At 42.2% G+C, this 14,632-nt stretch overlaps 1 protein-coding gene across 2 annotated transcripts in view; it reads left to right on the forward strand.

Moving 5' to 3' along the window:
* Window positions 1-565: 565 nt before the first annotated feature.
* LOC120060148 (inositol 1,4,5-trisphosphate receptor type 1-like) overlaps window positions 566-14,632 on the forward strand; it is a 146,040-nt gene continuing 131,973 nt past the window's right edge. For both annotated transcript variants that reach the window (XM_039009258.1, XM_039009268.1), the window contains exons 1-2: window positions 566-657; window positions 8,567-8,637. In XM_039009258.1, the coding sequence (XP_038865186.1) occupies window positions 566-657; window positions 8,567-8,637 (163 nt within the window). The remainder of the gene's footprint in view (window positions 658-8,566; window positions 8,638-14,632) is intronic.

The raw sequence follows: 14,632 nt of genomic DNA on the forward strand, positions 1-14,632 counted from the left end.
ATCCCCATATTATTACTTACCCTCTTGCTCTTTTGCACCCCGGTATTTCTACTTGTAAATCATCATCTGCACATCTATCACTCCAGTATTAATGCTAAATTGTAATTTTTCTTTTCTATTGTGTTATTGACTGTACGTTTGGTTGTGTAACTCTGTGTTGTTGTCGCACTGCTTTGCTTTATCTTGGCCAGGTCGCAGTTGTAAATGAGAACTTGTTCTCAACTGGCCTACCTGGTTAAATAAAGGTGAAATAATAAAAAAAAACAGTTGTAAATGCGTGTGTAATATATTTATTTATTTTTTCATTCACACCTGCACTATTGGAGCTCGGAGCTTAATAATTTTACTGTACACTGCAACTAGGCATGAGACTAAATAAAAATCTATCTATAGTAACAATGTTATACATAGTGGTTCCTATGTAGTTACATGGTAATAACTGTAGGCCTATAGGTTAAATATGCAGTATTTATCAGTGTAAATGACTGTACATCTGTGTGGTATATTTATCACACTAACTCTTGTCTCTTCCATCTTTTCCAGGCACAATCCAGGGTGAGGCAACATGTCAGACAAGATGTCCAGTTTCCTCCACATCGGGGACATCTGCTCTCTCTATGCAGAGGGCTCCACCAGTGGATTTATCAGCACTTTAGGGTATGTCTGTCTGCCTACTGTTATACTGCTGCATATGAATCCAATCCCTCTCAACTTGAAAGACGCACATGCTCATAGATTCATGTCTGTCACAGTACACATCCAAGGTCAGACATGGGTTGTTGTACATTTACACATAAACATGCACATACACACAGAGCCAGGTACCAGTGAAATAATGAACCTGGTTGGTGTTTGGGGCCAGGGAGACAGCTGGAACTGCTGCCAAGGTGATAATGTCAAATAATGTAGGGGTTTATTTAACGGCTTAGTCTGAGTCATGGCTTTTATTTCTCAAGCTTTAATAATGTTTGCTCCTCTAGTGTTATTAGCAGAATAAACCCTTACTCATTCCATTGTTATTAAAGTAATACCATTTCATACCGGTTTCAGCTGATGTGGTGGAGCATATAATAAGAAAAGCTAGACTGCAGAATGCTTGTCATTGAGGTGATAACGTTCTATGCCCTTAGAAGACCTCTTGAGAAAAGGCAAGAGAGAGTGTGTTTGGAGCTGGAGTGTGAGAGGCAGAGGTCACAGAACATTTTTGGAGTCCAGCTGAGGATGTAGAATAGCAGTGGAGAGGGAGGACTGAGGACACAGAAGTGAGGGGGTTAAAGGCGAAGGAGAGAGCGAGGGGGAGGAGAAAGTGAAACAGTAGGGACGGTGAGTGTCAGGGAAGAGAGGAATGTGTTTGAACAAGTGAAATGTTATATTGAATGGGATAGTGTCAGTGGGATACAGAGCAGGTGATGTGTTGGCTTTTTATAGGATGTGTTGGCTGGCCTTTTTGTCTCTCTTCCAAGTTGTACCATTAGTAAAACCATGAAATGATGGTCCTAAGTGGCTTAAATTATTTTGCTTCCTGTGTTTGAATTTAAATATTGAGAGCTTATGCTGTATACATTATACAGAAGCGATTGCTCAAATTAAACTGTACATTTTAACTCGTCCTTCCCCTATGTGATCACACCCATTTAACAGAATTTCACGCCTAAACTTTCATCACGGCTCAGTGAGGGTTGAGGGAGATCATTGACTGAAGCATGAGCTGAATTCACAACAAGGCTGATGAGCTTGACAACACTTCATCCTCTAGTTCTCTGGCGTCAGAGCTGCGAAACTGCCTCGTCTCCTTCCTGTTCCTCCCTTCTATTTTCTGCTCCTGCCTGTTTGTTGTTCTTTTCCCTCAGTGAAAATGAACACGGTATCTGTGTTGCCATCTCCACTCTTAGCCTCCTTTTTAGCATTGTGATCCATGCCTCTTAATCATACATCGTCACTATCTGGCCCTTTGCTGGGGCCCCATTCAAGCCTTGCCCTGCCATCTCTCAAGAAGCCCCTGCTCTTACATAAATTGCGTAACCAGGCCATGGAAACGAATGTGTGCATGGCTTTGAAGAGCAGCACCTTGACCATATTCGGTTGTCAAGTTGCCAGCCTGGTAATCACTTTTTTTTTTTCTCCCTCTGGTCCCCTCTCTGTTGTGGTGGCCCTCTGTTAGGAGATGAGCTGAAGGGAAGGAGCTATATTTAGCAACAACAGGCAGTGTACAGGAGGCTGTGATACTGTTGGTTGTCTCTGTGTATCATACTGACCATTTATAAAGCTTTGTAACGAGCCACCTGGTCTGCAGCTGGTTTTGAGAGGACTGTTCTGTTCACTACACTACCAGGGGTCTGGCCTGGGCTGGCTGCTTCTTGGAGCACAGAGCAAGACTGCTGCCCTTTGCTGATTTTACATCGACGTTATTACACCTCTTTACATTATTACACCTCTTTACAGGCTCTGCATAGGAATTCAGTTGAATGACGTCTAGCATCTTCCTTGTAGTGTGTAGGCTGTATTGTTCTGTAGGACATTATTATATTGTTTAAATAATGTGTAATTCATACAGATACATTTATCCATAATCAGTACAATTCAGTGCATCCATGTGATGCATGGACAAGATATTAGTAAATAAAACAAATAGCCTAAATCTATCGTAACCCAATTCATTTCCCTTGGGGATATGCTTACAGTGTGTTTTTATTTAAACAATATAATAATGTCCTACAAAACAATACATAGCCTGCACAGGCTATAAATGGAAAATGCTGACTGGACTGGCTCCAGAACCCCATCGAGGTGTCATATTTATCTTTCTGACTACCTGCCAAGCATCCTGTGTTTTGCAGCCAGGAGTAAATCTGAGGCCGACTGAGCTTTTATGAAATTGATTATTCCATGGGTGTTATACCTGTGTAGTAACACTGTAAATACTATAGTAACAGCAGTGTAGTTACATATTATTTTAATAAGTGCTTTGGGTGTGCTTTATAATGACAACTGAAGGGAGTTGAGTGTTTTGCTACTACACAAGTAGAATAAGGAGCGGCCTCTATTCCTCTTGTGTAATTACAATAAACATTCAACTCCATAACTGTTATTAGTTAACAATACTATGTAACATGTCAATACAACGTTGTGCCTTGTGTAATGTGTTGCTACACAGGTATAAGAGCAACAACTCTGATTTAAAATATCCGACACCAATAGTGTTAATGGCTCAGCAGAATGCTCCAAGAATGATGATCCAGTTGAGGACTTAGTCCCATTCTTGCATTGCTGCACAGAAATAGGAATCAGACAGAGAGTGGTCCTCTGTAGTTCAGATGGTACCGAATGGCGCTTGCAACGCCAATATAGTGGGTTTGATTCCCGGACCACCTGTACGTAAAATGTATGCATGCGTGACTGTACAGATGTAGGATTTTACACTGAACAAAAAATACATACAACAATTTCAAAGATTTTACTGAGTTACGGGTCATATAAGGAAATCAGTCATTTGAAATAAATTCATTAGGTCCAAATCTATGGATTTCACGTGGCTGGGAGTACAGATATGCATCTGTTGGTCACAGATACCTTAAAAAAAAGGTAGGGGTGTGGATCAGAAAACCAGTCAGTATCTGTTACCACCATTTGCTCCATGCAGCGCAACACATTTCCTTCTCATACTCTTAGAGGAAAAGGGTTCCAAAAGGCTTCTTTGGGTGTCCCCATAGGAGAACCCTTTTTGCCTCCTCTGTGGAAAGGGTTCTACCTGGAACCAAATAGGGTTCTCCTATGGGGACACCCAAAGAACACTTTTGGAACCAGCGTGCCACTGGCCATCAAAGGTGAGCATTTGCCCACTGAAGTCGTTTATGACGCCGAACTGCAGTCAGGTCAAGACCCTGGTTAGGATGACGAGCAAGTAGATGAGCTTCCCTGAGACGGTTTCTAACAATCTGTGCAGAAATTCTTTGGTTGTACAAACCCACAGTTTCATCAGCTGTCCGGATGGCTAGTCTCAGACCATCCCGCAGGTGAAGAAGGCGGATGTGGAGGTCCTGGGCTGGCGTAGTTACACATGGTTTGCGGTTGTGAGGCCGGTTGGACTTATTGCCAAATTCTCTAAAACAACATTGGAGGCGGCGTATGGTAGAGAAATTAACCTTAAATTCTCTGGCAACAGCTCTGGTGGACATTTTTGCAGTCAGCATGCCAATTGCAGATTCCTTCAAAACTGGAGTTGTCTGTGGCATTGTGTTGTGTGACAAAACTGCACATTTTAGAGTTGCCTTTTATTGTACCCAGCACAAGGTGTACTACCTGTGTAATGATGTTTTAATTGGCTTCTTGATATGCCACACTTGTCAGGTGGATTGATTATTTTAACAAAGGGGAAATGCTCACTAACAGGGATGTAAACAAACTTGTGTACCAAATTTGAGAGAAATAAGCTTTTTGTGCGTATGAAACATTTCTGTGATCTTTTATTTCAGCTCATGAAACATGTGACCAACACTTTACAGGTTGCATTTATATTTTTGTTCAGTATAATTTGAGCCAGTTTGCTACAGCAGGAAAATAATCCTGCAGCAACAGGAAATGGAAATGATGTGGATTATAATTACTGGAATAGTTTGTAGGGGTTGATACATTTGTTGTTAGGGCAAATCAAATCTGAAATTTCAAAGTGGAAATGACTAACTTTAGAGGCCTTTTTCAAAACTCAAATACACTACAAGTTTGTACAAAAGCATCTGTTAAATGGCATATATTATTAAATTATTATATACACTGCTCAAAAAAATAAAGGGAACACTTAAACAACACAATGTAACTCCAAGTCAATCACACTTCTGTCAAATCAAACTGTCCACTTAGGAAGCAACACTGATTGACAATCAATTTCACATGCTGTTGTGCAAATGGAATAGACAAAAGGTGGAAATTATAGGCAATTAGCAAGACACCCCCAAAAAAGGAGTGATTCTGCAGGTGGTGACCACAGACCACTTCTCAGTTCCTATGCTTCCTGGCTGATGTTTTGGTCACTTTTGAATGCTGGCGGTGCTCTCACTCTAGTGGTAGCATGAGACGGAGTCTACAACCCACACAAGTGGCTCAGGTAGTGCAGTTCATCCAGGATGGCACATCAATGCGAGCTGTGGCAAAAAGGTTTGCTGTGTCTGTCAGCGTAGTGTCCAGAGCATGGAGGCGCTACCAGGAGACAGGCCAGTACATCAGGAGACGTGGAGGAGGCCGTAGGAGGGCAACAACCCAGCAGCAGGACCGCTACCTCCGCCTTTGTGCAAGGAGGTGCACTGCCAGCGCCCTGCAAAATGACCTCCAGCAGGCCACATTTGCCTATAATTTCCACCTTTTGTCTATTCCATTTGCACAACAGCATGTGAAATTTATTGTCAATCAGTGTTGCTTCCTAAGTGGACAGTTTGATTTCACAGAAGTGTGATTGACTTGGAGTTACATTGTGTTGTTTAAGTGTTCCCTTTATTTTTTTGAGCAGTGTATTAGAGTGCTTGATGAATGCCATTCACAGATGTTCAGGTGTTCAAATTCCAAGTGCCTCTATCAATTCAGCTGTGTTTTCTTAAGTTTAATAAAGCTCAATGGATTTAGATGTTTAGGAGTTAGGCTAAATGTGAATAGCCATGTAATAATAAGTATTAGTAATAATAATGCAAAAAAAATCTAGAGCCCTTGAAACCCAAGAGTTTTAACCACCTAAAAGCTTTATTTACAGGCACAGCTCCAATCCTTTAATATTCCTCATTTCACCAGCTTCTCCCAAACCAAATATTTATTTTCATAATACCCCCTTAATACACATTTCAGCCAGGAATTCAGAGGAAATTTCAGTTAAAGCTGTTCTTGCTCTGTTTATTTTTAGCTCAGAAGGTTTGGTTTAGTTCTGAGTGAGCAGACTGGCTTAGTATTGCTATGAATGCCCTTACAGCAGGTAGACGATGAAACATAGTTCATCCACTAATTAGACTGCTTGATTTCAGGCCTTCATGTCCTTATACTGTAGGTTCTCTCAATGCGCGGCTTCCAGAGAGGGCTGTGCCCTGCTCGGCCAATATTGGGCATACTGAGTTTGATGGACAGTTCCCACAGCAATCTGCCCTCTACACCTCTTGACCAATAATCTTGTTGTTGATACAATGAAGTAGTGCCATTATGCACTGTGATGCTGATTTGTGATGCATGCAGGGTTAACATAGTCTCTCTGCCACCTAACTCCAATCAGAGTCTGGAAAGGCTCTTGATGTTGTCGGCACGGTGGGTCGATAAGGATAACACAGTTACCAAGGACTGTGGGCTCTCCTTCCCCGTGGCTGACTAGAGTAAGACAGTTAAACATGTTAACCCTCGGCAAAGGTTGCTGACCCAGACGGCATCCCTAGCCACGTCCTCAGAGCATGCAGCCAGCTGGTCTGTTTACGGACATATTCAATCAGTCTCTATCACAGCCTGCCATCCCCACATGTTTCAAGATGGCCACCATTGTTCCTGTACCCAAGAATGCAAAGGTAACTTAACTAAATGACTATCGCCCCGTAGCACTCACTTATGTCATCATGAAGTGCTTTGAGAGACTAGTCAAGGATCATATCACCTCCACCTTACCTGTCACCCTAGACCCACTTCAATTTGCTTACCGTCCCAATAGGTTCACAGACGATGCAATCGCCATCACACTGCACACTGCCCTATCCCATCTGGAGGAATACCTATGTAAGAATCCTGTTCATTGACTATACAGTAGCTCAGCATTCAACACAATAGTACCCTCCAAGCTGATCATCAAGCTCGAGGCCCTGGGTCGGAACCCCGCCCTGTGCAATTGGGTCCTGGACTTCCTGACGGCCGCCCCCAGGTGGTGAAGGTAGGAAACAACAGATCCACTTCGCTGATCCACAACACTGGGGCCCCACAAGGGTGCGTGCTCAGCCCCCTCCTGTACTCCCTGTTCACCCATGACTGCGTTGGGCATGCACGCCTCAAACTCAATCATCAAGTTTGCGGACGACACAACCTTAGTAGGCTTGATTACCAACAATGACGAGACAGCCTATAGGGAGGAGTTGAGGGCTCTGGGAGTGTGGTGTCAGAAAATATCCTCCCACTCAACGTCAACTAAACAAAGGAGATTATTGTGGACTTCAGCAGAGGGAGCACCCCCCTATCCACATCGACGGGACAGCAGTGGAGAAGGTGGAACGTTTTAAGTTCCTCAGCGTACATATCACTGACCAACTGAAATGGTCCACCCACACAGACAGTGTGGTGAAGAAGGAGCAACAGCGCCTCTTCAACCTCCAGGAGGCTGAATAAATTTGGCTTGGCACCTAAAACTCTCACAAACTTTTACAGACGCACAATTGAGAGCATTCTGTCAGGTTTCATCACCGCCTGGTACGGCAACTGCACTGCCCGCAACCGCAATGCTCTCCAGAGGGCGGTGCGGTCTGCACAAAGCATCACTGAGGGCAAACTACCTGCCCCCGAGGACACCTACAGCACCCGATGTCACAGGAAAGCCAAAAAAATCATCAAGGACAACCACCTGAGCCACTGCCTGTTCACCCCGCTATCATACAGAAGAAGAGATCAGTACAGGTGCATAGGAACTGGGACTGAGAGACTGAAAAAACAGCTTCTATCTCAAGGCCATCAGACTATTAAATAGCCATCACTAGCACAGAGAGGCTGCTGCCTACATACACAGACCTGAAATCATTGGCCACTTTAATAAATGGAACACTAGTCACTTTTAATAATGTCACTTTAATAATGTTTACATATCCTGCATTACTCATCTCATATGTATATACTCTATTGTATACTATTTACTGTATCTTAGTCTATGCTGCTCTGACATTGCTCGTCCATATATTTATATATTCTTAATTCCATTCCTTAGATTTGTGTGTCTTGTTAGATATTGCTGCACTGTCGGAACTAGAAGCACAAGCATTTCGCTACACCCGCAATAACACGCGTATGTAACCAATAAAATTTGATAATGATTGGTTTTCATTTATGTCTTTCCCACTCAAACATCCACATGGACAGCCACACAAGCCCCGAGCACCGCCCCCTTCCAATACAGTTGTTGTGTTTTCAAATCCAATCAACATGAGGTCTCAACCCCCCCCCCGCCCCCCCCGGAAAAAGAAAACGTCTAAGAGAACCAATCAAAGCTCATTAAGAAATAAGCACAAATCTGTGCAAATATTGCATTTACAACGGCCTCCTGTCCAGACCGGTGTGTCAGCTCTCCCTCGCTGACCATGTGAGTTGCATCAGCCAGGCTAGGAGTAGCATAGATCAAATATAGGTTGTAGTTATGAGTAAAAGAGAGGTTTATTATCCAGATGGAGATTACAGTACTGAGCGACTCAACAGTATTGTTTGTGCTGTGTATGCACGTGTATCAGTGGCATTCACTGCTCAGAATGAAACTTGTGGCTGATGTATTGTTTGTCTGTTTCTGCAGGCTAGATGTATGTGTAGTTAGAAGGATGAGTGTTTGATTGACAGCTGTCATTGCTCCTCCTGTTCCCAGGCTTGTGGATGACCGCTGTGTGGTACAGCCAGACACAGGGGACCTCAACAACCCGCCCAAGAAGTTCAGAGGTAATGAGTACACCCCTTCTATCACTCTGTTCAGGCTGCTGTTCAAATGCAAGCGTCCAACCCATACTGTGGGATCAAAGAGTCAGCAAGGAGTTATGGCATTGATTCATGTGACCTTTTTTCACTCTAGTTTCCTCTCTTAATCCATTCTCTGCTCAGATTGTCATTACAATGGATATGATGTCAGCTGGAAAAAGCCTTGTAGAATCTCTTCCAACTCTGAGGCCATCATTGCAAGAGGATTATAACTAAGTACTGTGGGTTTAACCCAGTGGTTTGTGCTCCATGTAAGCATTAGATCAGTAGTTGACACTGAGGAGATTTAAAAGGTATGTTGAGACATGGAGCCATGACCCCTGATCCTTTGTTATGACATGTGAACTGATGTCTGTGGAAATGAAACTCTACTGAAGCTAATTAACCTTGTATTCACCTGACTCCCCTCACTGAAATGTGGCACTAGACTATACTGCAGTACAGGATACGTTACAGTACAGTTAATACACCACATTGTGTGACCTAGTGAGAGACCTGTACCCTGTGTTAACTCTGGCGGGGGTGGTTAACTCTGATTCCCTTAGTTCTTTCACCACTAAACTAAAATTTTCCTCCATATTATTCTTATACTTGTATCTGGTAGTGGCAGCGTTTTTTTAAATTAAAGGTGTTGGCAAATGTATCTAATGTCTTCAGACTATGAAAAGATGGCAGAGTGCCATGTTTCTTTCATTATTGAGGCTGATTCATGCAGTCCATTTCCTGCAAATGTAAGCAGTGTGGATTACGCCAGAACAGAGTTTAGTGTTTCTGAGACTGTCTGGAACAGGCTTGTGTGTTCTGTGAGTAAGAGATAGTAGGCTATTTACTGACAGTTTCTCAAGGCATTTAGGATTGTTGTCAGGAATACATTTTAGTCATTTAGCAGACGCTGTTATCCAGAGCGACTTACATTGCATTCATCTTAAGATAGCTAGGTGAGACAACAACATCACAATCGTAGCACGGGGGGAGGGGGGACTTATTTAAGATACTCTTCTTTAAGATACTCGTGAGACTTATTTACGATACTCTTTAAAGAGATAGGGTATCGGACGTTTTCAGAAGATGGGCGGGGACTGACATTAGACGGAAGCTTTTTCCACCATTGGGCAGCCAGGACAGAAGAGTTTTGACTACAAGACTAAGCTAGTATATAGCCTGGTCATGAGTCATGCTCCGGGATCATGCATTAGATCTGATTGATCTACATACAGTACATCTTTCATGACAGGTCTGACAGGCTTCAATGCTCATATTCAAAGTATTTCTATGAACAGATTAGCATTCCAAATCATATAGATTGATGCAGTAGTGCCGATGATGCATCCTACTGGGTGTTGGACTCCTGTGTGTTGCCAGGGTTTTCCTACAGTAATGTTGCCTGTGAAATGTCAAACTATTTGGTGGCTTTGAGGCCCATTTGTCCCTAAAGCGAGCCCTGGATAATTTCTTGATGTTGATTGCAAACCCTTGTTCCCAGCTTGCTGTTATTGGGGTTTGGATTTGAGCAGGCTGAGGCAGCAACAAATATAGTTGTTTAATGTGAGATTATGTTTACTTCGCTTTCACTGGAACTAGAGCTTCATATCTTCAGAGGCATCTTAATCCAGTAACAACACTGTCCTCCAAAGAAAACAAATCATTCTACGAGTGTATTTTGATGCCACTGCTGTTTCATGCTTGGATGTTTTGGAATTCACCTTTATTGCTTCAACACGTCTAATGCCATGGGTTTGTTGTATAGTCATTCAACAACACCAAATAGTCGGCCCAATTACTGTGATTAAAGAGGTGATAGTACACTGGTGTTTGTCATTAATTGCCATGGCTCTCTGTCAGTTTGAACTGGAGCCGGGTCAATCCTATTGCCGTAGTAACAACATATTGGCCTTTCCCTGATGGAGATTTCAATGGTGGATTACGTGTGCTACTGTCTCTTTAGCTCATGTGGAACACATCTGCTTAATGCAAATGCTGAATTTCATAATGAACTGTGTTTGGTACAGAATATGATGATGATGATGATTATACTAGACTACACTCATGTATAGTAGCACTTTGATTGAAACTAGATTAGGTTATTTTGGGGAGAGCTTTATCTACCAGCTATGGATTTGTATGATTGGTTGGGGTTTATATCAAGCTTCTGTTTTTAACTTTATTCTCAGTCTTGGCGAACATATGTAACTTTTTCCCCCACTCAACCATACAACCTAGCCTAGACGTTATTGAGAATTCTAGTCTGATCAGTGATGTCAGACAGTAAAAAAACAACCTGAGTGTTGACAGTTTTTACAGTGGATCCCTCCCTTTACCTCAAGGTCAGTGCAGAACGATTCTGGTAGCAGCAGAGAGGGCCTGCTGGGAGTGGTTGTGATGCTCCTGCTGATGGGCACCTGGAAGCTCTGGCTGCATACGGTCTCAGTCTCTAATGGAGCCGTTTTTAAATTAGCACAATACATTGGCAGGCCTCCAGTGCAGACCTTTGAAAATACATTTTTGAGTGGCAATCACGTCATTTCAATGTGAGTTTCATTTATTCTAATCAAGGTCATGGAAATTAAATTGACCTTTTTATCCCTGAAAATGAGAGTCCTAGTTTACTTTATATAGCACGTCCGTGTCATTGTCACACAAATGCCATGGCTCTCTGTCAGTCATCTTCTTCCACTCCTATATTATGTCAACCTTCAGTGACAATGGTGACAAAATGAAGATGTACTGTGTAATGAAACACACCACAACTCCTCTAGTATATTGTACTCTCCTGCACTGTAGCACAATGGAAGATGATTCAATGTAAGGAGACATGTCTGTTGTTGCTCAGGGAAATGTATTGCTTCTGGTTAGTTGTGTGATTTGCTAAATGGATGGTTTTGTGGGTTTTTGTTTTTGGCGCAGGAGCCCAAGATACAGTAGTTTGACAGAGAATGTCAACTCCTTCATGTCAAGCAGCTGTTCAGTCTCTTTCTAGAGGCTCAGTAGACTCAGGAGGCAGCACAATCACTGTCTTTAGGCCTCTAACAAGACTGGCCCAAATATGTCACTGCTTAGTATTGAGAGAAGAGGAATCAATAGCTACTATAGCAGCAGGGTACCTTACTATCTTTGTGCCTTTTCATTCTCTTTGGACTGAGAAAACAGGCCTACGTAAAACATCTTTAGCCACGATTGTTTCTGCTCAATGGCATGTATTGTCAAAATGGTGAGCTGTTTTTGTTTGTTTGCACGGCTGTTGTTTCAGTTCCTCAAATAGCCACATTAGACATGCACACTACTGGACAAGAATCAATTTAATCATAATGTAATCATCTAGGCTTGGAACCTTAGTTGCAGCAATGGGAGTGACTGAAGTTATCTGGACCGATGGTGTATTGGGATGTTATAGGTCAGAGGAGTTAAAGAGTTTGTGTCCGAGGGGTAGGCCTTAAATAGTAATGGTAGACTCCAACTCCTTTTTAAGATGGCGCTGACAGACTCGGTCGCCCTGTTTCTAGCTCCTAGCCAACTTTGAAGTATTTTGTATTCATTATTTATATTTCATTATTTGTTCAGAATGTTTCTTATATCATTACCTACAGCAGAAAATAGCTTTTGGACATTAGATCAGCAGTCACTCAAGCAAAATTTGCACAAAAATGGGTCATTTGTTTGAACTTCCCGAGGCAGCTCTATTCATCCTGGGGGTTGCACTAAAACGCTGACGCCGGAGAAGAGGAAGAAGTGGGGTCCTAGTCAGACTCAGACGGCATGCATATACAGTCACTGCTTCAGATTATTTTACTTGCTGATGTTCAGTCCCTGGACAATAAGGTAGACGATCTCCTTCCTGACAGACATCAGGGACTGTAACATACTCTGTTTTACGGAATCATGGCTCTCTCCGGATATATTGTCCCCGTCCATTCAGCCAGCAGGGTTCTCCGTCCATCACGCAGACAGGAAGAAGGAACTCTCCGCGATAAAGAAAGGTGGAGGGGGTTATTTCATGATTAACAACTCATGGTGTGATTGTGTTAACTTACAGGAACTCAAGTCCTTTTGTTCTCCCGATATGGAATATCTCACCATCAAATGCAGACCACATTAACTCCCAAGATAATTTTCTTTGGTCATCGTCACTGCCGTGTATATTCCCCTCCAAGCCTACACTGTGACTTCTTTCAAGGAACTACAATAGACTATGTACAAACTGGAAACCACATATCCTGAGGCTGCAATTATTGTAGCTGTGGACTTTAATAAAGGAAATCTGAGGAAAACACATTTTATTAACACACGCATATCAAGTACTTTGGATCATTGTTTCTCTCTCTTCCGGGATGGCTACAAGGCCCTCCCCCGCCCTCCCTTCGCCAAATCAGATCATGCCTCCATTCTGCTACTCCCCACCTATAGGCAGAAACTTAACAGGAAGCACCCGTGGTAAGGACAGTTTCAACATTAGTCTCATAAGAGCTTTGCAGACCTGTTTTGTGCAATATTTGCCCATATATTATTTTTCTTCAAGCTCGGTCAAGGAGTTGGGTATTATGGCTAGAGCAATTTTCAAGTCTTGCCATTTTCATTTTCAAGCAGATTTAAGTCAACTGTAACTTGGCCACTAAGGAACACTCATGTTCTTCTTGTTAAGCAACTCCAGTGTATATTTGGCTTTGTGTTTTAGTTTATTATTCTGCTGAAAGGTAAATTCCCCTCCCAGTGTCTGATGTGAAGCAGACTGAAACAGGTTTTCCTCTTGGATTTTGCCTGTACTTAGCTCATCCCGTTTCTTTTCATCCTGAAAAACTCCCCAGTCTTTGCCGATGTCAAGCATACCCATACCGTGATGCAGCCACCACCATGCTTGAAAAAAAGGAGGCACCTACTCCGGGATGTGTTGTTGGATTTTTTTGCAGTATTACTTTTGTGCCTTGTTGCATACATATTCATGTTTTGGAGTATTTGTATTCTGTATATTTGTATTCTTCTTTTCACTCTGTCATTTAGGTCAGGATTTCTCAAACCCTGCCGTTTCGCCCCCTCTGGATGCACATTTAGTTTTTTGCCCTGGCACTACACGGCTGACTCAAATATCCAACTCATCAAGCATTGATTATTTGAATCAGCTGTGTAGTGCTATTGCAAAAACCAGAACGTGCACCCAGGGAGGGCCCTAGGACAGAATTCAGGAAACACTGATTTAGGTCATTATTGTAGAGTCCCCACAGTGTGGATTTATCCTCAGTTTTGTCCCATCACAGCCACTGAAATCTGTAGCTGTTTTAAAATCCACAATGGCCTCATGGTGACACCCCTTAGCAGTTTCCTTCCTGTCATGCAGCTCAGTTCAGAAGGACGACTGCAACTTTGTGTCTGGGTGGTTCAATACAAAATCCACAGCATAAATATTAACTTAACCATGCTATATATTCAATGTCTGATTTGTTATTGTTACCCATCTACCAATCACTGCTCTTCTTTATAAGGCTTTTGAAAAGTATTTTGTAGTTGAATCTGTGCTTGAAATACAATACTTGAGTGAGGGACCTTTTTTTATAGATGTTGTATGTTTGGGGGACAGAGGAAGGGGTAGTCATTAAAATGTCAACCCCTATTATTTCAGAGTCCATATAATGTATTTTGAGATTTGTCAAATTTTACATCTGAGCTCATTTAGGCTTGCATAAACAAAGGGGGAGAATACTTATCTAACTTTTATTTTAGTTATTTAATTGTTATTCATTTGTAAAATTGTGTAGAATTTTCTTTTCACTTTGACATTATGGATGTTGTGTAAATCAATGACAAATTACTATTAAATCTATTCAATCGCACTTTGTAATGCAACATGTGAAAGTTCAAGGGGTGTAGACTTTCTATAGGCACTGTATGTACATAGTCATTGAACACTGGTCACTTTAATAATGTTTACATGTGCATATACTGTATTCTAGTCATGGCTCATCCTATATAA

The sequence above is a fragment of the Salvelinus namaycush genome, chromosome 2 (genome assembly GCF_016432855.1).
Source record: "Salvelinus namaycush isolate Seneca chromosome 2, SaNama_1.0, whole genome shotgun sequence".
Taxonomy (NCBI): domain Eukaryota; kingdom Metazoa; phylum Chordata; class Actinopteri; order Salmoniformes; family Salmonidae; genus Salvelinus; species Salvelinus namaycush.